This window comes from Epinephelus moara, chromosome 3 (genome assembly GCF_006386435.1).
Source record: "Epinephelus moara isolate mb chromosome 3, YSFRI_EMoa_1.0, whole genome shotgun sequence".
In the NCBI taxonomy this organism is placed as follows: Eukaryota; Metazoa; Chordata; class Actinopteri; order Perciformes; family Serranidae; genus Epinephelus; species Epinephelus moara.
In genome coordinates, this window is record NC_065508.1 from 19,761,399 (window position 1) to 19,788,804 (window position 27,406).

General features: G+C 40.8%; 1 protein-coding gene across 1 annotated transcript; it reads left to right on the top strand.

Annotated features, from left to right (window-relative positions):
* The first annotated feature begins 622 nt into the window (after window positions 1-622).
* On the top strand, window positions 623-26,511 carry cnih2 (cornichon family AMPA receptor auxiliary protein 2). The gene is made up of 6 exons (XM_050041232.1): window positions 623-2,264; window positions 8,611-8,679; window positions 16,780-16,827; window positions 19,604-19,716; window positions 19,796-19,939; window positions 22,966-26,511. The coding sequence occupies exons 1-6, from the start codon at window positions 2,184-2,186 to the stop codon at window positions 22,991-22,993; spliced, it is 483 nt and encodes a 160-aa protein (XP_049897189.1). The 5' UTR covers window positions 623-2,183; the 3' UTR covers window positions 22,994-26,511.
* The last annotated feature ends 895 nt before the right edge of the window (window positions 26,512-27,406 follow it).

Sequence of the window (27,406 nt, forward strand, 5' to 3'; positions counted from 1 at the left end):
AAAAGGTTGTGAACCACTGCATTACATCATCACATCGCCCCTGTCCTGACAGTTTAACAGCAGAGGACGATGACTATGATGAGACAGCGGTGAAATACTTTCACTATGTGAGTGTGTTTTTGTGATGCAGGTGATTCTCACAGACTTTGGGATTCGTCAAAGAAAGGATTTACAGAATCAGTGATGATAATTATGTTTGATTATAACAAAAAGATGTGACAGCAGTGCACGTTAGATGGCACCAGTGGTTTCTAAAAATCAGTTCAATAATAAGCTGAGGTTGGAGGAAAAAGAAAGGAGAATGGATAAAAAGTGAAATTGAGAAATTTTGGGTGAAAAGCTAATAAAGTGAGGAAATGAAAGAAATGACAGGTGATTGAGAGCAACACCCTCCGAGAAACAGATTTAGATTTCACGGAATGATGGATGACTGAAGGCTCCGGTGAAAAGGGAATGACAGAGGCAGGGGTAGAAATGGAAAGAGAAAAGCAGACAAAAGAAAAAAAAAAAACATTTGCAGCCTGCCCTGCCCCCTCATCGATCCCTGGGGAGAAAGGGATTATGGAAATGTATAAATGCAAGAGAGAGAGGGAGACTGACAGACAGCGAGGAGGAAGAGGAGGAGGAGAGAGGGAGAGCAAATAAGAGAGGGAGGGAGACAGCGCGATGCTATTGGTTGACCGTTAGAACATCAAGCGTGATAGAAATATTTCTCTCGCAGTCCAAGAAACAGAGGAAGGCAGAGACAGTAGACTCAGGAAACACAATCAGGTCTGTTTTCAAAACCTCTGGAAGAGATAAAAAGACTTTAGAAAGAAGGAAGGGCAAATAGGGAGGGGGTAGACAACAGAAAGGTGGACTAATTAACTTATGACTTCTTGGAGATCTCTAAATCAGAATAAATGCGGCTCAACATGTAGATGTTCTGCACGTCTCCCCCTTTTTTTCCTCTTTCATAATTAACCCTGCAGAGACAAATCTCAGTGTTTTTGGAGAAATCTGGGGGATGCGTTTGAGAGAAAGATGCAGAGCAGGGAATTGTGACATGGTGCCGACCCAAATTGACAGAGACGAGGACAGAGTGGACTGTTCAGTGGCAGACACGTCTCCAACCAGACACAGGTATTCTCTACTCGATATTAAGCTCGGGCGAGATGTCGATCCATGCTAACTCAAACTGTCATCAGTGTTTTGCTCTGATCTTGTATTTGTAAGTCCTCGTGGATGTGTGGTGTTGGTGTTGTGATGCTAAACAGTTGTTTCATTTGAAACCTGCCTAAGTGATTTATACTTATCATTTTATACTTTAATTAGCATTTGCTTTGACAGAAATTAACTGTCTAACGTGCAAAGCAATACGTCGTATCAGAACAATGTGATGATTTCTCTAAAATAATTCAGTAATAAAGTAAGTAACATACCAAGACACTGTCTGTAAATTATGACTCACAGATAATCTGCAAACTGGCTGTTTACAAATGTGTTAAATGTGGTTTTAAATATGCGTCACTAATGGTGTTTTTGATTTAGAGCAACAGATGAGCTGAAAGCCATAAGACAAACTACTGAACTATCACAAGCCATAACCATCTTAGATGATAATCCTCCTCGCTGTCGTTTAAACGCCGTGCTGTGCTCAGTATCGACAAGAATCCTGTGCTTCTGTTGTCGGCGTGTTACTCAGACACTTTGTGGCTTACTGTGAGGAAGAAAGAGAAAGAGAGAGAGAGAGAGAGAGAGAGAGAGAGAGAGAGAGAGAGAGAGAGAGAGAGAGGAAAAAAAATGTGTAGGCTTTGTCTAAAGAGAAACTACATGGAGGAGGAGGAGGAGGAGACAGACATCTTGCCTGTCAGAGACTGAGCATCAGGCCAACGACACACAACTGTGGCTGTGAACAGACATTTAAGTGCTTCCTCAATCAAAGCGAGACAGATCCTGCTGTCAGGTATTCAAAAAGAGACAAAGAGTGGAAGCAGTGAAGCCATGCTGATTATTGATTGTTACTAAAACTGAGCGCTCTACCTTCCTGGAGGACGCCCACCTCAGAGGGGAGGGGGGGGACAGACAATAACCTCCACTAAAAGAAGGAGGGAGAGCAATAGCCAGAGAGAGGCAGAGAGCAAAGGGAGAACTTCCCTTTCTCTGTGTCGACCCATCTCGTCGTCAGGCTGGCTGGCTCAGCCATGGCGTTCACCTTTGCGGCCTTCTGCTACATGCTCACCCTGGTGCTGTGCGCCGCTCTCATCTTCTTTGTCATATGGCAGGTGAGTGGCAACCGTGCACACTGGAGCCACAGCACACACACAAACTCCAAATAGGGCACATGAACGTCCACGGCCCACGCAGGCAGACAAACGCAGCCCGCCTACACACAGCACTGACAGGAACACAGCATACACACACCTCGCTCAGGTACTCCAGAGGTAATGACATGCATAAAATGTGTCGGCTGAATATCAATGTAATTGTACCTATATGTGACTGACATTTTCAATTGCCTCTTAAAAGCCACCAAATGGCACATTGTTCCCACACAGCGAGCTGCAAAGACATAATTAGTTGAAACAGACCACAGAGTTACAAAAGACTGAAAAACAAAAGATGTTAAAGGGACTGTTCATCCCAAAATCAAAAATACATATTTATCCTCTTACCTGTAGTGCTATTTATCAATTTAGATTGTTTTGTGTGAGTTCCTGAGTGTTTGAGATATCCACCTTATCTCCAATATAATGGAACTAATGTCACTCGGCTTGTGGTGCTCAAAGCCCCAAAAAAGTACATTGGAAAAACTCAACACCAACATCTCTTTCCAACACATTCTCACTCCCAACTTGTCAAATATCGACACTTGGTCAGAAAAACAACTGACTTTTGGTGTCACATGGGACACAAACAGCAGACTCACTGGAGTAAGTCTAAAATTTGTCTCATCCATTTCCCCTCTTGCCCGCCTAATGCGGACTTTCTTGCCCGGAGTGTCAACAAATGGCACCGCCCGGGTCGTTTCATACTGCCGCTAAAGGTTGCCTCGGTGTGTCAGTGTCTGACACCAACGGGCCACTGACCAAGCTTCATTGTTTGACGAGTCAGGAGTGAGACCCAGCTGCTCTTTCCAGAAATCATGACCTCAAGGTAATCCACAGACCTTGTTGTGAGCAGTTTCATGTAGGAACTATTTTCTTTCTCCCGAACTACACCCACAAACCGTATCACCGCTCAGAAGGAAGCGTGCATGGAACATGTACGAGAGGCTTGTGCTCGTGACAGCATGAGTGTAACCATTAATGGCGTCATACTCGGCTAGCTCAGTGGTGCTAGGTGAGCTAGCAGTAGATGCCGGGCTTTTCTCCTACAAATTATGTTTGCATGTTTCTGAATTACGTGACCTAATCCCTGCCTGGATTATGTTCATAGACAACGTTTCCTTTGGGTAATGAAACACTACATTTATGTACCATGTCGGCTTCATGAGGAGGATGTTGGGAAGGATGGTGAGCGTACAAAGTGCAGGAACTTGACACCAGAACCCTGGGTTTGTGTGCAGACTCTCGTCTTAGGTTTAGGCAACAAAAGCACTTTTGCTGTGTCTCAAATCGCGTACTTCTGTACTTACACTTAATATTTTGAGTGCATAAGTGCGTTCACACTGAGAAGTATGGAAAAATGCAGTGCACTATGAGCACCAGGATGGTGCACTCAAAACTGCCAAAAAGTTGAGTGGAACTATGGACACTTCTCGCCCTCAGTGGTCGCCATCTTGGCTACGTAGCGGAAGGGGAGGGGCCACTTTTCAAACTGGAAATGGTGGCCGAGGACTGTGCGACTGTGAACGTCGCTGCATTGTACAAATGTAAGTTATACATGTTTTTTGCACTAAGCACCACTATACTTGATGTAATGATTTGGTACCGCAAATGATAACGCAAATGCGAAAGCTAGTTTGCTAACTAGCTAATTTGCGGTCGTCATTTCCGATAAGTGCACAACGGCCGTGTTTGGTTTGAGACAACACTACCCTGTCAAAATTCACGCACTACGCCAATAAGTACATAGTGCACATAGTATACTACATGGAAGTGCACTAACGGTACTGGAAGTATGTGATTTGAGACACAGCATTTGTCTGGGGTTGGTGATCAGACTTATATGATGTTAACAAGGGGCTTTTTGGAGTAACGGTCTCCCCATCTTTAAATTACTTATTTTGTGCTAGAGATTGTCTACCTGTTATTGCTGTCTTGTTGTATGTTCGTAGTCTGCACAATTGTTTTGTTGCAGAGTGAATAAATCTGGAAAGATTGTGATTTCAGTTTAATATAAATAATAAAGGTTATAAAAAAATAATGCTATAAAAAAAATAATGCTGGCATCACTACAAGTGGATAGTAAATTGCAAGATAGAATATTTGGTTGGAAAACAACTGAAATAGGTTGCAAGTGAACATTTTGCTGATTCTTTTAGCTTGCCAGGCACATTATTTAGCGACATTTCCTCATTATGTTAATACAAATGTAAAAAACTCTGCATTGCATTTCCCTCAAAATGTATTTGCTGTTCCTCACTAGTTATATATAAATGTACTTTGTAGGAGGCAGGGCTGTGGATGCAAGCTTCCCTCTGATATGGCTGATGGGTGTAGCTCAGACAGAAAATAGTTCCCACATGAAACTGCTCAGAGCAAAGTCTGTGGATTATCTTTATTAACTGGGTCATGATTTCTGGAAAGAGACATTGCTGTTGAGGTTTTTTTTTTCTTACGCTTTGAGCACCAAAAGCTGAGTGCCATCTAGTTCCATTATATTAGAGAGAAGGCAGACATCTCTACAGCCGATATCTCCAACACTCGGCAACTCACACCAGAACGATCTAGATTAATTAATAGCACTACAGGTGAGAGGGAAAATAAGTATTTTTGATTTTGGGGGTGAACTGTCCCTTTAAGTCTTAATTTATTTGTGCATATTTCATCTGTTTCCACACATTGACCTGCTTACATGCCAGTATATCACTAGTGTAATTAACTGGAGCCCGTCTGACCCTGACACATTAAACAACAAGAGCGGCTCCATCTCCGGCTCACAGTAAAACAACCTATGATCCCAGAGACAATAAACAGTTCCTCAAACAAGGCGCTCAGGCTTCAGCAAACTGCACAAAATGAGTACAGAGACACAGCAAAACACACTGATCATAAATTTCACCACCAGACTGTTGTGAATGTGTCTGCCTGCAGCATTTGGAGAGGACACCGGCACACTCGGATCACTGGTTACACAAGAGCAGACTCAACAAACACTGAGGCTTTGATCTCTCACCTTTAACATTCGATCCATGGAGGCAGGAATTATATGAAATACATAACACATCATTACGAACATAAGACTTGAAATGACTAACGTACCAATTGACTAAGTGGGTGAGACTACATATGAGTCAGTCAGTGTGTCTGTGTGTGAAAGAGACGGGGGGGAAGCATGTGTCTGGCTCACCATTCAGCCATGTGACTGAAACGCTTATCAAACTATGATTAGGTTCACCCCTTCCCCCAGTCTGCCTCTACCCACGGGTACGGCACCCCAATTCTACGTGGCTCTCGACCAATCAGAGCGTTTGTTCGATGCTATAGTAACCATGGAGCCCGCTGAGGGGCTCACCATGTCGCCATGGAAACTGCATCTGTTTACAACGGAGCTAAGTGTGAAGGAAGATGAGGGAGAGCTGTATAGACTCGTATGGGGGCAATAACCACCAGCACTGTTTCTATTCTGAACAGATAGTGTTTTCATGTAATCAGTCATTGTTGACGCAAATCAGATGCTCATTTATCTGCAAATAATGTCTGTATTTTATTGCTTTTCAATGAGCCATCAACGATAAGCTGAGCTGCTTAAAAGCTGAACTGATGATAAGCATAGCGGGTGGCCTTTACACCGAGAGTTATTAGTATTTTTATAGAGCTATTAATCAGGGAGCTGGTGAGAAAAAAATATCACTCATACTCATACTGCTTCTCACAGGGAGCAGATAGAGAGCTATTAGGGAATCCGAACAATGACAGAAAACACAATTTCATATTTTGATGTCTTACTCATGGGTGTAGATTTCAGGGGGTGTTTGTCCCCGCCAGTAAAAACATGAAAGCAGGAGAGGACTTTTTCTTTGACAAATTAAAAACATTTACACCATAAATTGATGCACAAATCAGTGCATAAAAAAATCACCAGAACAGAGAAAATTAAGTGTTTAAGCTCACAATTTTCTGGCGGAGGACCCTCAAACTGCACAATATTGAAAAAAACAACTATGACCTTGGTTTTACTGAAAAGGACAAGGAAACAAAATCGTGCAAGATCTTCTGCAGACCTCCAGCAGACCATAATTCTCAAACTCAACAAAGCTTTAAGTCTTGCATTTGAAATATGACAAACTTTTGCCAAGCATAATTTTGAATGTTAAGTAATCCTGCCAGATTATGAATAAATAAATGCCTAATTTTGCCATTAGAAATTAGTTTCTTTGACAGCTGTTGATGTCTCAGAGGGTATTCTGTAAGTTCTAATGTGAACTTTATTATCAGGCTGAATTAAAATAGACTGGTATAATATTTTAGAGGAGATTGGGGGAAAAAACAAGAGAAACAAGGGTGAAATTCAAACCAACACTGTGTGACAAACAGGGCTGGAACAATATCTGATTATTACAAGGCAAGGCAAGGAAGCTTTATTTGTAAAGCACATTTCATACACCAGGGCAAGTCAAAGTGCTTTACAGAGCAATAAAATATAAAACATAATAAGTAATACAGATTTACAATAAAAGTGTAGAGAGAAAAAAAAAGTAAAAGTAATTACTAAATTATTTACAATTTAAAAAAAAAATTACAATAAAATAGCAACAGTGCAGACAAAAGGTGAAAAGATAAAAATTTTGTATTTAAAATGTAATTGATTTAAAGTCGAGTTTAGAAATAAGTTTGCAGTCATTACAGGGTGGAGTAGGCAGTGTAAAAAATCAATGTTTTTAGCTTTGACTTAAAAGATGTCAGAGTCGGGGCTTGGGACGTTATTCTAGGTTTGTGCTGCATGATAACAACTACTACATGATTAACACACCCAAAAGAGTTCATCCTAATGATATTGATATGATATACCGCAATATCGAGAGAAAATATGAAAATAAATAATAACATAATGCTATCAGTCAAATTCATCCTTACTGTTTTTTATTTTGTCTCCTATTTGACAAATGAATTAAACTCAAAATACAAGTATAGGGAGGTGGAAAGACAGTCTGTAACATAACTGTACACAATCATACAAAATGAGCAATTACACTTATTAGATAGTGAAAAAGCAACCAGATGGCGTCGGGTAAAGGAGATAAGGTGAGAACTGAAAGACACTGAAATCATTTAAAGGTCCAGTGTGTAGGATTTATGGGGATGTATGGGCTGAAATGGATTATTATATAATAAATACATTTTCTTTTGTGTATAATTACCCGAAAATAAGAATCATTGTGTTTTTGTTACCTTGGAATAAACAATATATATCTATGCCATGTTTCTACAGTGGCCCAGAACGGACAAACCAAACCCTGGCTGTAGAGAGTGTCCCATTTGTGTTTTTGCATTTTCATTAGCAGCCCCTCCAAGACAAGACTGTGGAAATTGAAACTGCTCTATTGATTGATTCTACCGGTTTAAATCACCAGGTGCATTTGTTTGGGAGAGGAAGAGACCTCTGTGGATAATTTGGCTCCTGGTAAAAACCTCCTGAACGTCTGGATCTGAAGTTATCACAGAAAACAGCACGTAATAGCAGGTTGTGGGCTAGCAGGGTGTCTCCGATGTGCCAAACAGCTTTGGAGAAACACTGATTTGTAATGTGAAAATGCTTTATTCAGTGGTTTTACCGGTTTAAATTACCTGGTCTGTTTGTTTTGGAAAGGAGGAGACCTCCGTGAATAATTCAGCTCCCGCTAAAAACCTCCTGAACAATGTACACTGAAGGAAATCTAACCAGGGGAAGTTCAGCTGGTTGCAATCTGCAGCCTCACCACTAGATGCCACTAAATCCCCCTAAATCTTACACAATGTTCCTGTAAGAGGCACTAGATTATTTACAGGATATTATCATAAATGTATTGTTGACATGATATCAATATGTCATAGTTATTGTTGATACCAATACTGCACAACACCACTAGTGGCAATACAGGGAGAATTTAAATCAGAATTTTATCTCCTTCAATAGTAAGAAACTACACAGTGACGCATGTAGGAGCTCATACACAGCGTAAAGGGAATGAGCAAGGCTCCAAGTAATTATACATACACACATTCACCATTTAATCACCATGTGTGCTCGAGCAAAGGGAACGATGTGGCTGCAGCTGTACAAAATGTAGTGGGTGTGCAGCACAGCAAACTGTTCTAGGAGAGTTACAACAGCATTGTACGACAGGCTGAGACAAGACCATTTCTTGTGTAGTGTGTAGTGTTAAAGAGATACCAACTATGTCTTTATCTGATATATTACAGTACATTCATTAGTGCTGTAAAGGTAACTAATTGGAAGCAAACTCACGTGTCTGTTATTTTTCAGATCATTGCGTTTGATGAGCTTCGCACAGACTTCAAAAACCCCATTGATCAGAGCAATCCCACCAGAGCGGTAAGAACCCTGCTGTTTCACTTCTTTCAAGGATGATCAAACCCTTGTGTGCACGCAGAAATCCCTTCTGTACAGTTCCAAGAGGAACCTTCAATGCGCTGCACATAGATACTGAGAACAAATTGAGGGTTTCACTTCAAAAATGTTGTATATGACCTTGAATGTATCAGTCAATATTACAGATTTCCAAAACAGTGTTTAAAGAACGATTTTCCAGGAGAAACCCTGCAGAAGATTGTCATTTATGCCTGTAATCATAGTGGAAAAACCCTATCCTCAACACATTCTCACCTTCCTCGTCACATATTGACGTTTGGTCACGTACTTTCCACCTCACATACGACGTGAAAGGTACCCTGGGTGCGTTGGTTGTTGACGTTCTTGACACTGTGTCAAGTTGTGCCTGTTACATGCATTGCCTTCTTTCAAAATACACTTCCATTTTCACAGGAATTTTAACGTTTACATACAGTCTCTTTCAAAATTAACGCACTGCTTCGGTGCAACACTGCAAATTGACTTTTTTTTCCCCTTCAACAACAAAAGCATGTAGTTAGGTTTAGGAAAAAAGAATAAGGTTTGGCTTGATGATCTTACGGGACACAAACACCGCTCTCTTGGGTGAAAGTCAGTGTTTGTTGGACACAACCACCACCCCTCCCCCCAGTCGGACTTTTGCCACCTTAACTTTCGTCCTTGTTCCGCTGTATGTTCCCCTGCCGTTAAACTATAACGGAAACTGGCTGCGTATCATGTCAACATTAAAGGACCGCTTTTTTTCATTGGTTTCTGACGCTGCAAGTGCAAGTCCGCCCAAGCGCCAGATTTCGACGACTTCGGAGCGAGACCGGGCTCATTTTTCACAAGAAACCCTGCAGTGCATTGTCATTCATGCCCGTAATCATGCTGGAAAAACTCAATCCTCAGAAAAACATGTTGGCATTGTGCGTTTCTGCATACCACGAATAAATGACATTTGCATGTTGCATTTGCAAATTTAAACGTCACGTTTCAAAAATGCTGTGGTTAACATGTGTTTTATGCAGAAAAAACACTTGGTTATTGTTAGGAACAGATCATGTTTTGGATAAAAGTAGCTGGGTGTGGGGGTACAACCCCTGCTGGAAAAGCAGCAACGTGTTGGTGAAAAACAACCCGCAGGAAATACAGCTGCAGGTCCCTAAAAAAACACCCACGTTTGGGGGCTGAAAAGTCACTGGAAACTCACTAAAAACAGCCAGTTGTGTTGTTTGTTGATGTCAAACAGTGATTTGCAGCTTGGCAAGCGTCTTGCCTCACGACGCACCATCCACCTTCCCATGACAAAGTCAGCTCATATATTACATCACTTTAGAAATGTTGATATGATACATAAACGCACAAATTTAACGTATCCATGGTTTGCAGAAACCTCTGAGGCCAACATTTCCTTTTGTCAGCTGGGCTGGGAAAAGCAACCCTAATTATATGTAAATGAAAGTTCTGTGATTTTGGAACAAAATCCTTCAAATGTTTTATTCAGCTGCATTTAGTCAACATCAAATATTTGTACTTCTTTGAAAACACTTCCTACTAATCCAGGCCTCCAGGTGATTGCAACAGCAGCACCCAGGCAGCGTTTGCCTTGAAAGCTCATTTGTATGCAGATTGAAGCAATCAACCTTCTGCAAAGACAGCGGCTCGTTGGCCTAATCAATTAAATAGATGGATGCAAATGAAGCCGCTGCTTGTACAATGAGATACTGTGCTGTCGCCACAATAAAAGCCCAAATACAAGATTTCACCTCACTGTAAAAAGCAAACAACTCATTCACTTAAGTCACATCTGAAAATCTGTCTCGCTCTTTTGCAGAAACATAAAATAACATCATTAAAAACGACTGCCGTTATTCATTTGGCGAGTTAACAGCAGCTGTGAATTTCTTTTTTCACAAGTTAGCGAATGTTCTAGCAATCATGTGAACCTGCATCTGAACTGCAAAGTGAGAGTGATGAGGAGTGGGAGAGGAAGCTGTGAAACCAGACTGTGGGAGTGTGGAGGCACGCCAGCTACAGCAGGGTGGACACAATAACTGCAACACCTGTAAAATATAATGCAACCGAAAACAATAGCTCCAAACAAAACAAAAAAAATAACCTGATGTGAATAATCAGTTCAAAGTGGATGTTATTTTTTACCCTGCAGACAAAAATGGAGAGCTGCTTTCTCAGACAAGGTATCAACAAATATTGAATATTACAAGCCTCCTGGCTGCAGCATTTGTATCAAGTCTGCTGTATTAAATTGTATTACATTGGACAGGTGTTTCTTTCCAACCTGTAACTGACAACCTAAACGTGTCAACGTGTCAGATGTGTTCAGAAAGAACAAGATCTGCCAGGATGTGTTGCTGCCAGTCTCTCGCAAAATCAATAAACTGCACAAACAGAAAAAGACACACTGTACGAGGCAACAGCCTTGGAAAATAAACAGCAATTATTTCTGATGTTAGCAGAGAGCAATGCAGGTTCGTTCAGCTGCAGTTGTCTGCAAAGCCACAAAGGCGGTCAATATTTGACGGTGAAAGAGTAATTACCAAAGAACATAAAGGAAGAGACTAAAACATTTTTCCACATCAGGTGCAGGTGACATATCACCACAGTGGGAAACACTGTGACAAAAAGAGCAGTGCTGTGTCAAATGGCCGCAGTATTATGCCTCTCTCTATGTAATAGCAAATTATAAAAGTTGATGTCTTGACATTTCCTTCATTTCAAGCCGTCTCTTACAGGGTTGGGACAAAATATTAATACGGGAATATCTTGTATTACTTCCCCTTGCAATATGTTACTGATACATTAGTGCCAAATATCATTTTTATTAAAACATGCAGGCGCTCTAAACGGATTCCCCTGCCAATTGGGCTTACCAGAGTCACACCTCCATGACTTCACATGGTAGCGCTTATCAAATCGAGTGCTCCTTCAGTGAAGTTTCTCTGTAGGCCAACACAGACGTTAGCATCGCCCTGGGTCCCTCGTCAGAAAGCCTGTGGGATTTTTCAATTGGATTTTTGGATTACTGCAATAATAATCTCTGTGGTAAATAAAGGTTTATGATACTTACAGCAAGATACAGCAAGACTTGTTAAGTAAGATAATCATCACAAATGAAGACACCTTCATGATTATTGAAGCCTAACTAACGCTAGGCTATCAACAAACTACACCGCGGTTGCATGACTTAACGACGCCCCCACAGCGAGGCTGTAAGGCTGATTTCGGCATACACTGCTGCATTATCCATCCACAAAACAAAATTTTAATGTTAAGCCTACACAAATGCCCCACACTGTCAAAACGACATAAAAACTTTATGTTCACTTGACACAAAAACTCCTCCCTTGTGAGTTTGACATAAATTTTTACGTTAAAGGGATAGTGCACCCAAAAATGAAAATTCAGCCATTATCTACTCACCCATATGCCGAGGGAGGCTCAGGTGAAGTTTTAGAGTCCTCACATCCCTTGCGGAGATCCGAGGGGAGAGGGGGTAGCAACACAACTCCACCTAATGGAGGCTTACGGAGCCCCAGATTCAAAAATCCAAAAACACATAATTAAAACCACAAAATATCTCCATATGGGCACAAGTGCACACACGTGAGCGTGGTGTACAGAGAGGCAGTCAGAGCTACAGGCTACAATGAGGCTAAAAACAGAGTTCAAATGACATTTTTCCAAACAACTTTTTATGTCGGGGCTTCAGGACACTTGGATCACTACGGACGAGCAGTATGGAGATATTTTGTGGTTTCAATTGTGTGTTTTTGGACGTTTGAATCTGGGGCGCCGTAAGCCTCCATTAGGTGGAATTGTGTTGCTACCCACTCTCCCCTTGGATGTGAGGACTCCAAAACTTCACCTGAGCCTCCATCGTCATATGGGTGAGTAGATAATGGCTGAATTTTCATTTTTGGGTGCACTATCCCTTTAAGTCACGACAATTTTTGATTTTTGACTTAATTTGACAACAATTTATAAAGTCGATTTCGCTTTTCGCTAATAAACAACACTATCACATTGTGGCATGTTGGAGCTAAATAGGTGGAGTTTCCCAGCATGCCGTGAGACGATGTGCTTAAGGTCATTAGCCAAAGACAACTGTGTTTAAATGTGTTCTAAATGACTCACGTTATCCATTACACACTGATTTATGTCTAAGTTTTTCACAATGACTCTAATGGGTTACAGTTAATGTTGTGGTAAAAGCTATTTTGCACCATGAGTTAAGTCATATACACAGTTAGTAACCTCCTGCTTGTGTAGATATTGGTGTCTAACACAAAGCTCTGCTGTGGTGACATAAAGAGCACTTCTTGATTTTGAATCTGTCTCTTTGCTGTATCACTGCAATTAAGAAATGTAAACTTACCACAATTTGTTCTTAAGTTATGTTAAACTGACATAAAATTCCTGTCAGACGAGTGTCATGTGACACATTTATTTTGTGTCTGGTGGTCTCAAAACCTTTATGTCACTGTACTAAACTAAAAGTTTTGAGTACAAGCTGTTTCCGAAAACAATTTTAAGTTGAGTGAGCGAATTGGGTTACATTTAGCAAGTTGTTAGCAACCGCCTTTTTCAAGATGCATTAAAGCTTCAAATTCAAAGTGGGGTATTTACAGATGTATTTTGTGTCGTGGAACAAAACGTGAAAGTCTCTTGAGCTTGTGTTTACCACAGACTTCATCTCAGGCATCTAACTAAAAAAAAACAACATCAAAAATCTCATTGATTTCAAGACGAGGGAACCAGCAGTGGTGAAATGCTAACTCATTTCCAGGTTTTAGGGCTCAATCCTTGGGCACTCTATGAGTGAAGGTAAAGTGAAAATGGCAGACAGGGCAGAGTCGGACAGCAGAGGAAACAAATCAGAAAGGCACCTTCATCTTTCAAGTCAAAAGATGAATAAACAAAATCAATAAAGACTATGGGATTTGCAAGACAGAGATAAATTTTTTTATCCTCCTGCATTTCGTTTTGCAACGCTTTCATTTTGTCTTGTCTTATAAATGCAGTGCACCGCTGTACTGTACAGCTGTGCATTCAGTGTCGCCAATTTTCTCGCTGTTTAGCAACTTTTCAGACCCACTTGTGGCTTTATTGTAAAAATAATGATGGCATCACCCAAATTTCAGTAAATGCATGATGTTTTTAAAGACGTGAGTAATCATTTTAAATAATGGTGATCTCAAGATTGACCAAAACAATCATCTCAACTGACAAATATGTGAATGTGACACCACGCTGCAGTGAATATATACTGTACATACTTCCTGATTTCACGCTTTTTTTCTTCTTCTTCATTTACACACACATTGTGACGTATCATAGATAACTATTTTCCAATGTATCACTTATCGTGGAATCACTGTATCGTGATACAATCGTTATCGTGGGCAACATATCGAGATAGAATTGTATTGTGATTCCCACTCCAATTCTTTAATGAAAGGGGCTGTAGAAAATATTACAGCGTTGTTTGTTAGTGAAATCAATATTTTATTCTTACTTGCTACTTGATGAGATTATTAATCACACTACACACTCGACAACACTCTTTGCCCTGCATTTCTTTTATTGGTTCTGTACGTTCTGAAATGTCCCCGCTGCCTTTGATGAACGTCTTCAGTTGTGTTTCCCTTGTTGGAACAATTAAAAATTCATAGTGAAGTGGATGACCTGACACTAATTAGGGCATCTCAGGGAGGCTCCAGGCTGTAAAATCAGCAGAGCACAGTTAGTGCAGGACAACAATTTATGAGTGCAATTACAATCCATAAAACGTGCAGCAGCTTAGCTGGCAGGTCCGGCAGTGTCCTCTTTACATTTTAAAGCTCAGCATCACAGAAGGATGTGGTGCACAAAGCAAGCAAAAAGAACCAAAAAACCAACAACTGTAAATAGATAGAGAGGGTGGGGAGCCAGTGGCTGGCTTGGAGGCTGGATGTTGTAGATTCAGGGCAAAATCCAGTTTCAGGTCACCGGGGGAGTTTGCAGTTATGTCCACAGATTCATAAAAATGTGGAGGCTGTGCTTCTGGCTAAAGGGAATCACAGGAGCATCAATACTGGAAGCCATCTTCCTGTAACTAAGACAGATGCTTCAATATGTCATAAAATGAGCCTGCAAGTCTTTCCAGCTGAGGCTTCGTTAAATACAAAGGAAACAAACAGTGGTATGGTTTGCACATGCTGCTTATCTACTTGATGTATTTTTGTTCCAAAAAATAAATGAAGCAAAACAAATGAACAATTGGTCTCTTAATTACCGGACTATTAGTACGTTTGTGCACCTGCTCTCCTAGCCTGCTGGTGTTAATCTGCATGGATGAATAAAAACAAAACATCTCATTTATGGTGAAAAACAAAACATCTCATTTACGGTGCTAGCTAATCAAAGGACACCCAAATAAAACATCACCATTAGAGGCCAGTAGCTGCTGGCGACCAGAAGATGGATGGCTTTCATTTGTAAAACTGATCAGTGAACCCTCTCTCATGGCTCACTGGAGACTCATAACGGTTAGCTTTGGTGCAAAATGTCAGCACCAAACATCACTGTCCTTATTGCTTCAAATGTGGCTGTCATTACTGATGAACGGTTTCCATCAGTTTGGTTTTCTCAGCTAATCATTATTTCTTTTTCATGCTCGGTTGCATTTAAATCTTTGTTTTTAAAATATAATGGAAATCAAGTTAAAGGTTTGAAACAGAAAACAAAATTGGTTATTCAGTCAAATATTATTCACTTATTCATATTTGTTGAGTTTGTTTCTTTTTTAATGGGTTGTAGGCTACAGATGCATCTTTTAACCTATCATATAAATTTAAGCATGAATCTCTACGTGTTTGAAAGCACTCAGCAGGTCTAGAGTTGTTATTTTATTGATGTTTCACCCACAGACTTTATAAAATAACAGACGTAGCCTCCATGAGGTCACCCATTTGTTTTAGGATGGCATTTTCACTGTAGCCATCTGGGTTTGTTGAAGCAAGAAGCAACCCGACGGAAAGCCGCTCAGCCTTGCAGCCAGTTTCTCCCAGTGGCCACTCATGGTATTGCCATGAAAAAATACAAAAAACATTGGCCTAACTGTAAACAAGGTCAATTATCACTCTTTCTGTTATGAATTTTTCATCCACGGAAATTTTATATTTGTAAAACTTTCCTGGAGCCATGAAAAGCGATTTAAAAGCACATTACGTCAAAGTCTATGATGTAAAGTCTATGAGCCGAGCCAGAACTTGCAGGTGGGGCCAGCAGGAGAGACTTTGCTGCCCATATTCAGTGGGCCGTGTACCACAGAAGTAAACCTGGAAGCTATAAAGTTTTTTGGCATATGCGCTAGGCAAGCAGCTTCATTGGAATGAATAGGCGCCATCTTGGTGAGGTGACTCCGTGGATGAGCGATGGTTGGATCTGACTCAGAAACCAAGGACACTATGCACATCCACCTATACCTGCAACCTAATGCTAGCACTAGCTTGCTAGCTTAGTTGTTAGCAAAATGCTACTTTCATGAACTGAAAATGCAACGTGAAGGGTCCAAATTCTAAGATAAAAACATGGAGAACACCCAAAAACAAGTTCACAGCTATTTAAAATGTACACAGTGCCACGGATACGCATTGCTACACCTCTATCCTGATTTACAGGCTGCCGTGGTAGCAACTTGTCAATCATAAGTACCTATGAGCTAAAACATACTCTGCTTTATGTTCTATTTTACTTTAAATGGGACCATGATTTACAAAATGAACGTCATGCTGTATCAAAGAAGACTTAAAACTAACAATTGACACCATGAACTCATTCGGAGAATATTTACTCGGGTAAAAATTCAAGTGAGAAATATTTATTGTCTTCCATACAATCTGACTTATTCCACAATGGCTATGTCCACTTCCTTTATACAGTCTATGGTGTCACCAAAATGTCTAAATGTTTGTCAGCTGAAACAGAATTCTCTGAAACCTATATCATCCTTAGATTTATTTTCATGGACAGGATGAATAAATATTCAGACTGTTAATCAGACTTTCTTTATATCCACAGAGAGAGAGGATCCTCAACATTGAAAGAATCTGCAACCTGCTCCGCAGAGTGAGTAATAGTTGTTTCTACCTGCTGATGGTGGATGACTAAAACAGAAGGGCTTCAGACAAGCATGACCGTTTGTCTCTCTACTCATTGTGAGGACCATGACGCACACTGATTCATTTCACATGTAGCCCATCCTCACAACCCACCACCCACCACCACCGCTCCGCAGTGCAGACACACAGAGATGGAGGACAGCTATACAGTCAGAGAGAGTGCTCGGTGTCCCTGAAATTAAATGTGACATGCTGTGGAGGCCATTTTGAACATGTTAAACAGCATCAGGTACAACAGAGACTTCAAGTACGCTCAAGTTATTACATCACTAAACATGATACCACAGGGGCCATAAATTATCAGCATGCTACTGTACTGCTGGGGCCCATATATGTATGCAGAGTAGTAATACCTTTCAAGGTTAGCTTGGGATCACTATTTGAACCGTAATGTATTTTATATCTGTGAAAAGATGAATGTTTTTATGACTGAATGAACAGTTAGTCTGTTAAAAATGGCTCTCATGGGAACACAGTCTGTTAGATTCAAAAGGAGGAAAATGGTTATTGGAGGTGAATGTGCATTTAGCTCCTGGCTCACAGATGTTTGCTATTGACTTATATATTGATTTTATTGATTCATTCTTTCACACAGTGGCGCACTGCAAGGACCTAAAGTGCCACTAACACATAACCACTCCACCACTATATAATTGGAGAAGAATTTAGCTGACACATTTGTTTGATATTTTGCTGCGGTACAAATATAATTTCAATGACCTTTGACTGTTGCAGAGGGAGACAACATGCAGGGAGGTACAAATTTCCTCTTCAGAACAGACTTATGTAGCTAAAACCAACGTGGAGTAGCAACAAAGGCTCTGTCAACATTACATCAAATACAAGATGAGAAGATTCTGAACATATCAGTATATTTTCCTTTGATGTCCTGATCTAAAACCCTAGTTCAGGGGTCAGCAACCTTTACTATTAAAAGAGCAATTACTGGCCAGAAAAAGTAATTTTAGTTGATGAAACGTTAACACATTTTTTTAGTCCAATGTATAGGCTGCACATTTTTACAATTGTAAGAAGCAATAACCACTTTAGGCCTACAACAATGAAAAATGAAAATCTGAATGTTGAGGAGGGTCTAAAGAGCCGTATGGAGCCCCGGAGCCACAGGTTGCCTACCCCTGCCCTAGTCTCTTGTGGACTTTGAACTAGCACAGCAGATGTCTCCGTTCGTAAAGTAGATATCAGACAAAGCAGCATGGACAAAAAGTCAACAAACTGATAGTCGGCCATTGTTGCTGTTTCTGGTGCATGCTCATTACACAAAGTAACAATGGGCATGTGCAAATCGTGGGGATGCAACCCAGTCGCCAAAGATAAATTATAGCAAGGTATGTTTTGGCAATCCATGGATATGTTACTTTTTTACATTATCATGTAGTGGATATGTTGAATGTTAAGTCCCAACAACACTGCGGTTGACATGTGGTCAGGTTTAGGCACAAAAACCACTTATGGTTGGGAAAGGGTAATATTTTGGCTTAAAAATCCCAGTTTTGGGGACACTACCACACCAGGAAATATGGTTTCTTGTCACACTGTCTTGGCAGAAAATGCAGTTATCCCCTATGGAAAAACACCCACATTTGTTGCTTAAAGAGCCGCTGGAAAAACAGTCACAGATCACTAAAAACCTTCCATGTTCAGTGCCTAAAAAGCTGCTTGTGAAACAGCGAAGGTTTGCTACAAAACACCCGAATTTTGTGTCCAAAAGTCATCTGATAAAAAAGCGACGGGTCCTTTACATACAATCGGTTTTGTTGTCCGTTAGGCTGCAACAGTAGTCTGCAGCTCGGCAGGTGTCTTGCCATGGTGACACACCATCCACCATGACAAAGTCAGCTCATTTACTACGAACGATTATAAGATACATAGGTAACGTGCAACTGTAACACGTTTTGCAGAAACGTACAACACCAACATTTTCTTTTGGTGACTAGGCCGGGAGATCGTTTCCCAAATGCTCTGTTTTACATGTCCACACGGATAGAAAGTGGCCGCAGTTTTGAAAAATCAGCACCTTAGGAGGCGTTTTCAAAACTCTGTTTGCGTGTGGACCAGAGACCAAAACGTAGAGGGAAATATCCATTTTCAAAAATATCTGTATACAGAGCCTAAAAGTTGTTCTTTAAAGCAGTTGTAATCAACATTTTTATGTGTTTTGGCACCAAACAGCAGACAGACAAAGCTAGTTTATGAACATATGGATCATTTAGCCAGATAAACAGCTGGTGGAGACCAAAACCAGAGCTAAAAGAAGAATGAATATCGGACTTACATTTATCAGGTGGTCAGATGGCCGACTTCAAATGAATGCTAATGTTGCTCCATACCAGTTCGCTAACAATTTTGCTACATCCACTTAAAAAGTGATGATACCTGTCACCATGGAGTTCACAGCTTGTTGATTCAGATGTCTGGAAGCATGTTAGTTATCTGAGCGACCTGAACCATCTGCATCAATTCCTACTAACATCATCTCACTACATGTGTATGAAGCTATATTTGCACTCGTAACAGCAGCGAGCCATGAGTAACATTAACACCTTCTGTGTGAAAGTGTTTGGTGTGATTTTGGTTTTGTAGATTGTAGTTATAACACAAAATGCAACCCATGAGTCTTTCAGTGTTTGTCCAGCAGTTACTTAAGTGTGATTACTGTGATTATATGCAGGCCTGTAACATAACCTCCTGTCTGTTCTGGTTAGTTGGTGGTACCAGAGTACTCCATCCACGGGCTCTTCTGTCTGATGTTCATGTGTGCTGGAGAGTGGGTCACACTTGGCCTAAATATCCCGCTGCTCTTCTACCATCTGTGGAGGTACGGTCCCATAACAGATGTCCAACAAGCTTCTGTTGATCTGGTGCGAGCGTGAGCCAAACCTCTCTGCTTTTTTCAGGTTTTTTCATCGGCCAGCTGACGGGTCAGAGGTCATGTATGATCCTGTCAGCGTGATGAACGCCGACATTCTTAATTACTGCCAGAAGGAGTCCTGGTGTAAGCTGGGTTTTTATCTGCTCTCTTTCTTCTATTATCTCTACAGGTCAGTACGAACTCACAATCTTTTAAGTATGATCTTGCTTGAGGAGGTTTCAGTGACTACGTTTACATGCAAACTAATATCCCACTATTATTACAAATATGACAGTATTGTGAGTTTAATGCAAGTCATGTTAACAGCATAAATTAGGCCATTTTCTGATTAAGACATGTGAAATATGCCAGTATTATTCTGGTTTTAACAGCATTATTAACAAGTCTGCCACTGGTGGAAAACTGTGAAAAAAATCCTATTTTGAGGCAAAGAAGCAAAACAGCACAAGCAGCTGCAGCCGTTCCCAATTTTTCACATTTGACCTGTTAGGGCACGTTAATTGGAGTGTGCAGGGCTGCATGTAATTGAGAATATTAGTAGAATATTCATTTTCATTAGCCATTTAAACAGCTTAGTAGGAATAAAATTGACAGGCGTGCGCCCGCTATTTGTAATCAACAATAATCTATCAACAATCTACATAAGGAAACAGGTTTGCCTCCAGGTGGATGATGGAAAAAGCAATGAAGTTGTCTCTACACACATATTAAGGTCCTAACACACCAGTGTCTGGCCATCAGTGAGCGTCTGTGAATGTCTTGGCAGTCTGAAACAGCCATTCATCACTTTCTTCAAACATGTTATATCAGTCGCGGAGAAACGTTCTGTCCTGAAGGCACAGACTGCAATATCTTCTAACAAGGTTACATGTGTCATCTCTGCTCAGAGGTAGATCATAATCTTTTATATAACTGGATGACTCATCATCATCATAATAATAATAATAATATTTATAATAATAATAATAATTTCATGGCACTAAGTATGTTCAGTATGGACATTCCCATACACTGTACTGTAAGCTAGAACTGGGACACTCAGTTTTTAGATTTTAATTACAAGTATTACAACTACAGTTATTACAACTTGTCATTGCACAGAAGTGTTTGAATTTTTTCTACATGAAACTGTGCATCTTTTATGTTTTTTATTGTGTGGTTGTTTGGCTTGTAAAAGAGATTATTGATCACAGCGGGACCTACCTGGTAAAATATGGGTGAATATAAAAAAATATATATTAAAAAATGATTATGAAGATAATTGATGGGGATGAAAATGCATCAAACAAGTGCATGCATAACTAAATTAACAGTTTTTAAATATTGTTGTTTATTAAAGCCTTTGTTAATGAATGCAGTTTTAACGTGCTATGCATTTAGTGTAATCATCATCATTTGTGCATGCTAGTGATACGTGGGTCAGGGTTTGTGAGAGTCAATCCATCCCAACGTAACCGGATGTTATGTATATATACACAGAATAGAAAGAACTTTTTCATCCCCAAAGGGAAATTCAACTGTCCAGCAGCTCATAAAAACAACAACCACACTTCCCCTCATCAACAACAATGACAAAAAATAAAGTAAGTTAAAATAAGTGCATAAATAGAAATTAAAAATCAAATTAAAATCAAATTAAAATTGCCCACTCCACAGTCCAGTCCAGTTGTAGCTTATGCAATGTGTATGTGACTGATTCAGGAGGTGTTAAACAGTCTTATTGCCGTACATACATACACCGATCAGCCAAAACATTAAAACCACTGACAGGTGAAGTGAATAACATTGATCATCTTGTTACAGTGCATTGTTCTGCTGGGAGACCTTGGATCCTGGTATTCATTTGCATGCTACTTGACGTGCTCCACCCACCCAAACACCGTTGCAGACCAAGTAAACCCCTTCATGGCAATGGCACTGGTCGATAAAGTAGCCCCCCCCCCAGCAGGATAATGCACCATGCCACACCACAAAAACTGCTAAGAAATGACCCCAGGAATGGGACAAAGAGCTCAAAGCTTTAACTTGGCCTTCAAACACCCCAGATCCCAATCTGATTGAACATCTGAGGGACGTGCTGGTACCCCAGAGGTACCCCCGATCCATGGTGGGTCCTCCTTGGACCGGACTTGGCTCTGACCTGTCATGGCATGAACACAGGACCTCTGGAGGGTGTTCTTTGGTGCCTGGCATCAGGGCGTTACTTACAGATCTTTTGAGTCCCGTGGGTTGTGAGGTGGGATACCAGCACATCTTACAGATGTTTGATCAGATCAGGGTCCAAGGAATTTAGAGGCCAGGGTGATGTCTTGAGCTCTTTATCTCGTTCATCGGACCATTCCTAAGCCATTTTTGTGGTGTTGCATGGCGTATTGTCCTGCTGGGGGGCCACTGTTAGTGAGGAGTGCTGTTGCCATGAGGGGGGGTGCTTGGTCTGCACCGGTGTTTAGGTGGCTGGAGTGTCACAGGTGGCAACCACATGAATATCAGAGCCCAAGGTTTCCCAACAGAACATTGCATTGTAACAACATAACTAAGAGCGCTGCTTTGTCCCTTAATGATCCGCCTGCCCAAAACCCACAATATTTTCTAACAAACTTGCCCAAATCACCTGACCCACGACTGGCGGACTCACAAGATCTGTTTGTGCTGCTCAACCCATTAAATATATCAACGCTTCTTCAGCAAAGTGTAGATTTACTGTAGCAACTCCACCTCGTCGTCCGTCCAGACAAATATTCGTGTGGTTGCCATTTTGTTTGTTTATACATCACCGCTCTGTAGAAGGAAGCACATGTGCACAGGCACGTGTTGTTTCATTACAAAGTCACACCGCCAACTACTGGCCTGGTGTGTATACTACAGTGTTTTTGGATTCGTGTGCACAGCGACTGTCATCAAATTATTGTCGTCTGAATGCAGAACTTTTTTCAAAAACGAAAATGAGAAACGATTCCGTTTTTGTTAAACATGGCCTAAGTTGGCAACACTGATCCCAGATTTTCGCATATGGACTATTTGTGAATGAGGTCCATTATCTTTTTCAGAAAAGGGCAAAAACCAGAATATTTTGTGCATGTAAACGTAGCCACTGATGCCTTTCCACTTTGTTGTGATGTTGTTGCTAAAGAGCAGCACAATCATTGTTTTCTCCCTACTTTTCTGTGTGTTGCCATGGCCTATTTCCCACTGCAGTATGGTCTACGCCTTGGTGAGCTTCTAACAGACAGGACAAACTTGGAGAAATAAAGGGAAGTATCTGTAAGAAAGACACAGAGGAACATACAGAGACATCGACTCTTCCTCTCCCCATGTATCCTTCACATCACTGGCTTGGATTTTCAACAGTCTAACCTTGGACAAAACAAGAAGACCAATCTGAGTGATAATGTGAATGTAAAGGCCTCCACTCGATTTTATCGCTTTCTGCTGTTGGACCACTGGACAAGGTTTTGACATGAAACACAAAGAGGATGCAGCAGGTGTGTTGCCTTTGACCCATTATACGAATTAACAATATATTTCTGAAGGGCTGGAGTTTTCCCGTGCTGCTCTTACTGATCCAGTCGCTCAACTCACTGTGAATCTCCAAACACTTATGGGCTGGAAAACAAAATAACATGTCTGTATTCTTTGACTTTGAAAATATACTAGAAGCAGGATTGTTTTGGTATCTTTCCATGTATTTAAGATAATAGACACCTCTAATATGAAACCAGTGCTTTGATTGTTTTACAGGTACATTAAACTGTAGGAAGCAGGTTAATCTGTACAGGTTAAGACAGGCAGAGACAGCCTGTCAGGGGAATAACAAATTGGTATGTGCATTTTTAACCAGGATGGAGATAAAAGCATAGACCAATACAACAACTGTTTGACGCCAGCCTCTGCCAAACGCCAGAATTCAAAAAACAAGGAATTAATCATAAGTTTGACTGCTTTGAATGCTTGTAATGTGCATTCAGAATAAGTATGTCCATAGCTGTAAGGACGTATTTTATGCTACATGCTAGGTTCATGCTTTCCAAAGAGCTTCATGCTCAGACATTTAATGCCAAAAGTTAATATCTGAAAAACCATTGTGCCAAAAAAAATCAATTAAAGGTTTGGTGTGTAGGATTTAGGGGGACATATTCGCAGAAATGTAATATAATATTAGTTTTCTTTGGTGTATAATCAGCTGAAAATAAGAATCAAGTTTTTTTTGTTACCTTAGAATGAGAAGTTTTTATCTACACAGGGAGCGGGTCCTCAACCATGGAATCCGCCATATTTTGACAGCCCATTCTCACTCCCAACTCGTCAAACACAGCCGCTTTTACAGTGATTTTGGCGTCAAAGTCCAAGGCACCGAGGCATCTTTCACGACAGTATGATACGCAACGCCACGCGCCAGTTTTAGAGGCAGCGGGCAACAACCCAAGCCGTCTGATACAGCCATTTTGTCATTGGACAAGGGCGTCAGACACAGACGCAGAGAGGCACCCATCGTGGCAGTTTGTAACACCATCAGCAACTACCCTAATGTAAAGAGCAAGAAAGTCGTTATAGGGCAGACAGGAGAGGACGTGGATGGGTCCAACAAACTCTGGAGTTTCACCCAGGAGACTGCTGTTTGATTCCTGTGTGAATTTTCATGTTCTGGGATGCTGTGTCAAGTTCTGCCTGTTACATGCATTGCGTTCTTTCAAAATACACTTCCATTGTCACTGGAAATGTACAGTTTACATACAATCTCTTTCAAAATAAAAGCACTACGTCGGTACAACGCGAATTGACAGTTGGCATGGTTGGGTTTAGGCAACAAAAGCATGTAGTTCGGTTCGGGAAATAAAGAACAGGGTTTGGCTGTATAATCTTACGGGACACGAACACCGCTATCTGGTGTGAAAGTCCATGTTTGTTGGATCCATCCATCACCCCTCCCACCTGCCCTACTCGGACTTTTGTCGCCTTAACTTTTGTTCGTGTCCTGCTGTGTTTCCCCCGATGCTGCCAGGTAACATTAAACTATAACAGCAACTGGCCGCGTAGCGTGCCGACGTTAAAGGACGGCTTTATTCGTCAGTGTCTGATGCCGCAAGTCACTGCCAAATGCCAGATTTTGACAACTTTGGAGTAAGATAGGGTTGGAATTTCAAGCCAAACCATGATGTTTTTTTTTTACTAAACCTAACCATGTGCTTTTGTTGCCTAAACTGAAGGAATCAACCTTAAAATTAAGTCCTATACCAACGCTGTGAGTTTATTCTGAAAAAGACTTTTTTTACAGTTAATGAGTGAAAACTGTTTTTTGAAAAGACAATATACATGTAACAGGCGTAAACTGACACGCCATCCATGAACATCCAAAACAGACACAGGAGAGTACCTAGTGTGTCATACTTTAGCGTGTATGTCCATTTACAAAGTGACAGTATTTGATAAGTTAGGATGAGAACATGTTGGTTTCTACAGTAGCCCAGAACGGACAAACCAAACACTGGCTCTAGATAGGGCTATTTGGTTTTTGTTTTGGCCACCGTAGTTAATTAGCACCCCCTCCACCATGAGTCCTAAAAACACTGATTTGTCACTGGAAACTACTTTATTCAGTTTTTATTGGTTTTAATCACCAGGTCCGATTGTTTTGGAGAGGAAGAGACCTCTGTGGATAAGTTGGCTCCTGGTAAAAACCTCTTAAACACCTGGATCTTAAGTTATTACGGAAGAAAGGTGAGCACACATTCGCAGGTGGTGGGCTAGCGGCCCTTCTGCGACAAGCCAAACAGCGTTGGAGAGACACTTGAAATGTTTTTTATGTGAAACTGTTTTATTCAGTGTTTTTACCGGTTTAAATCATCAGGTCAATTTGTTTTGAAGATAACGAGACCTCTGTGGATAATTTGCCTCCCGGTGAAAACCTCCTGAACAATGAACACTGAAGGAATCCTCACTAGGAGTTCATGCGTGACACACGGGAGTTTAACCTGGTTGCAATCTGCAGTCATCACTGCTAGATGCAACTAAATCCTACACACGGCTCCTTTAAGACAAGTGAAAACAAAAATGACAAAGCTGTATCTTAATCTACGTGCCGAGGCACTGCCAGGCCTCGTCTTTGTTTTCACTCTCTGTAACACACATTTTGGCACAGTGTTTTTTTTGCCCTTAAAAAATAGACAAAAAAAACTTAGTTCTGTTGTATTTTTTAGTGTGCAATGAGCGCCTTATTTCTATTATCAGTTTACTCATCTGCATCTATACTATGGTCATTTTAGCACAGCAACTGTTCTCTGATCCGAGGTAGAATATAGAAATCTCATGTACAAAAAGCAATTTTAAAAACAGCAAACTAGCAATGTAATATGATTCATGAGACATATCGATGCAGTGTTATTCAGTGTATGTAATAACAGTGAGTGCGACACAAGTGGCAGATGACACAACAGTGACTCTATGACAATGTTTCAGTTATTTCAGAAGTGTAAAGGCAGCGGAGTCATCTCAACACGTCTACAATCATACAGTTTCAGGAGGGACAGGAGTTCATGTTGCCGATGATATGTAAACAGAGAAGCCTTTTTTCCTCAGCTGGTGCTGCCTTCGCTATCATGTGTTCATTAGTTTGATCTGTTAGTAGATAAGTGATGGTTCAAATGTGTGATTTTAACATCAGTAGAAAAACTGAAAGTCCGGGGCCTGAGAACAAACCGTGATGTTTGTCATGCACCGGCTCCCCGTGTAATAAATGGTGGTGATGACACGTTTGGTACATGAACTGTGGGACTCACTTGGAAAAGTTTTTAATTATGGAAAGATTACAACTAAAATCACACCTTAACATGAGCTTACATGGAGGTTCAACAGCGGTTGCGTGTCACTAATATTCAGGATTTATTTATTTTGTCATTCATAATCAGGCAAAGAAATTGTCTGGAAACTTAATTACAGAACAGATTAGTAAATACTATTGTACGACTACACAAATAATTGTGTGTATGGTAGCAATATACATTAAAGGTTTAACTACATTTAAATTGGAAGCATAAAACTTTGAACACCAGTATTAATACAATAGGATATGGCTGGCATAGTTCTGTATTTTAAGTATTGTCAGGCGCGTAGCACCAAATTCTGGGCCCCATGCATAAGTTGTGGGCTCCCCATCCTTCCCTTCTTGATCCATGTCTCTCTCACGCACCTTTTGATTTTCTTTAATACAAAGTCAGTTTGCTCTCTTTCCCTTCCTCTTCTCATTTGGAGCCCTGATGTCCCATTGTTGAGGAAAGACATGACAGTCTGGTGCTCCAGCCGCATCAGCAGTCCCTCACTTGGCTCAAGCAAGATTTCTGAAGCGTTCAGAAATACTCACTCCATGTGCCAGAGCGCACTCTGGCATCAAATGGGCCTTTCGTAAATTCTGAGCACTGCTGGACTTTACCATTTGGATATTCAGAACCCCACACTCTCTGAGTAGCAGAGCGTGCTCTGGGCACTCTGTGTGTGGAGACGGAGCAGCAGAGTGGCGCACGGAGTGAATGTGTGATTAATTCAATTCATGTAGAAATAGAAGGCTCTGGTGAGAGGGGCCTCAGAGAGCTTCCACTATTTTCTTTAAATGTAGTTCAGCCTTTTAACCGATTTATTCAGCCAG

Excerpts from the sequence above, each read along its gene's own strand:
- cnih2 (XM_050041232.1), top strand. The coding sequence starts at position 2,184 with ATGGCGTTCACCTTTGCGGCCTTCTGCTACATGCTCACCCTGGTGCTG. Across the intron at positions 16,828-19,603 it reads TCTGCAACCTGCTCCGCAGA|TTGGTGGTACCAGAGTACTC; the intron begins GTGAGTAATAGT and ends TGTTCTGGTTAG. Across the intron at positions 19,717-19,795 it reads CTCTTCTACCATCTGTGGAG|GTTTTTTCATCGGCCAGCTG; the intron begins GTACGGTCCCAT and ends TGCTTTTTTCAG.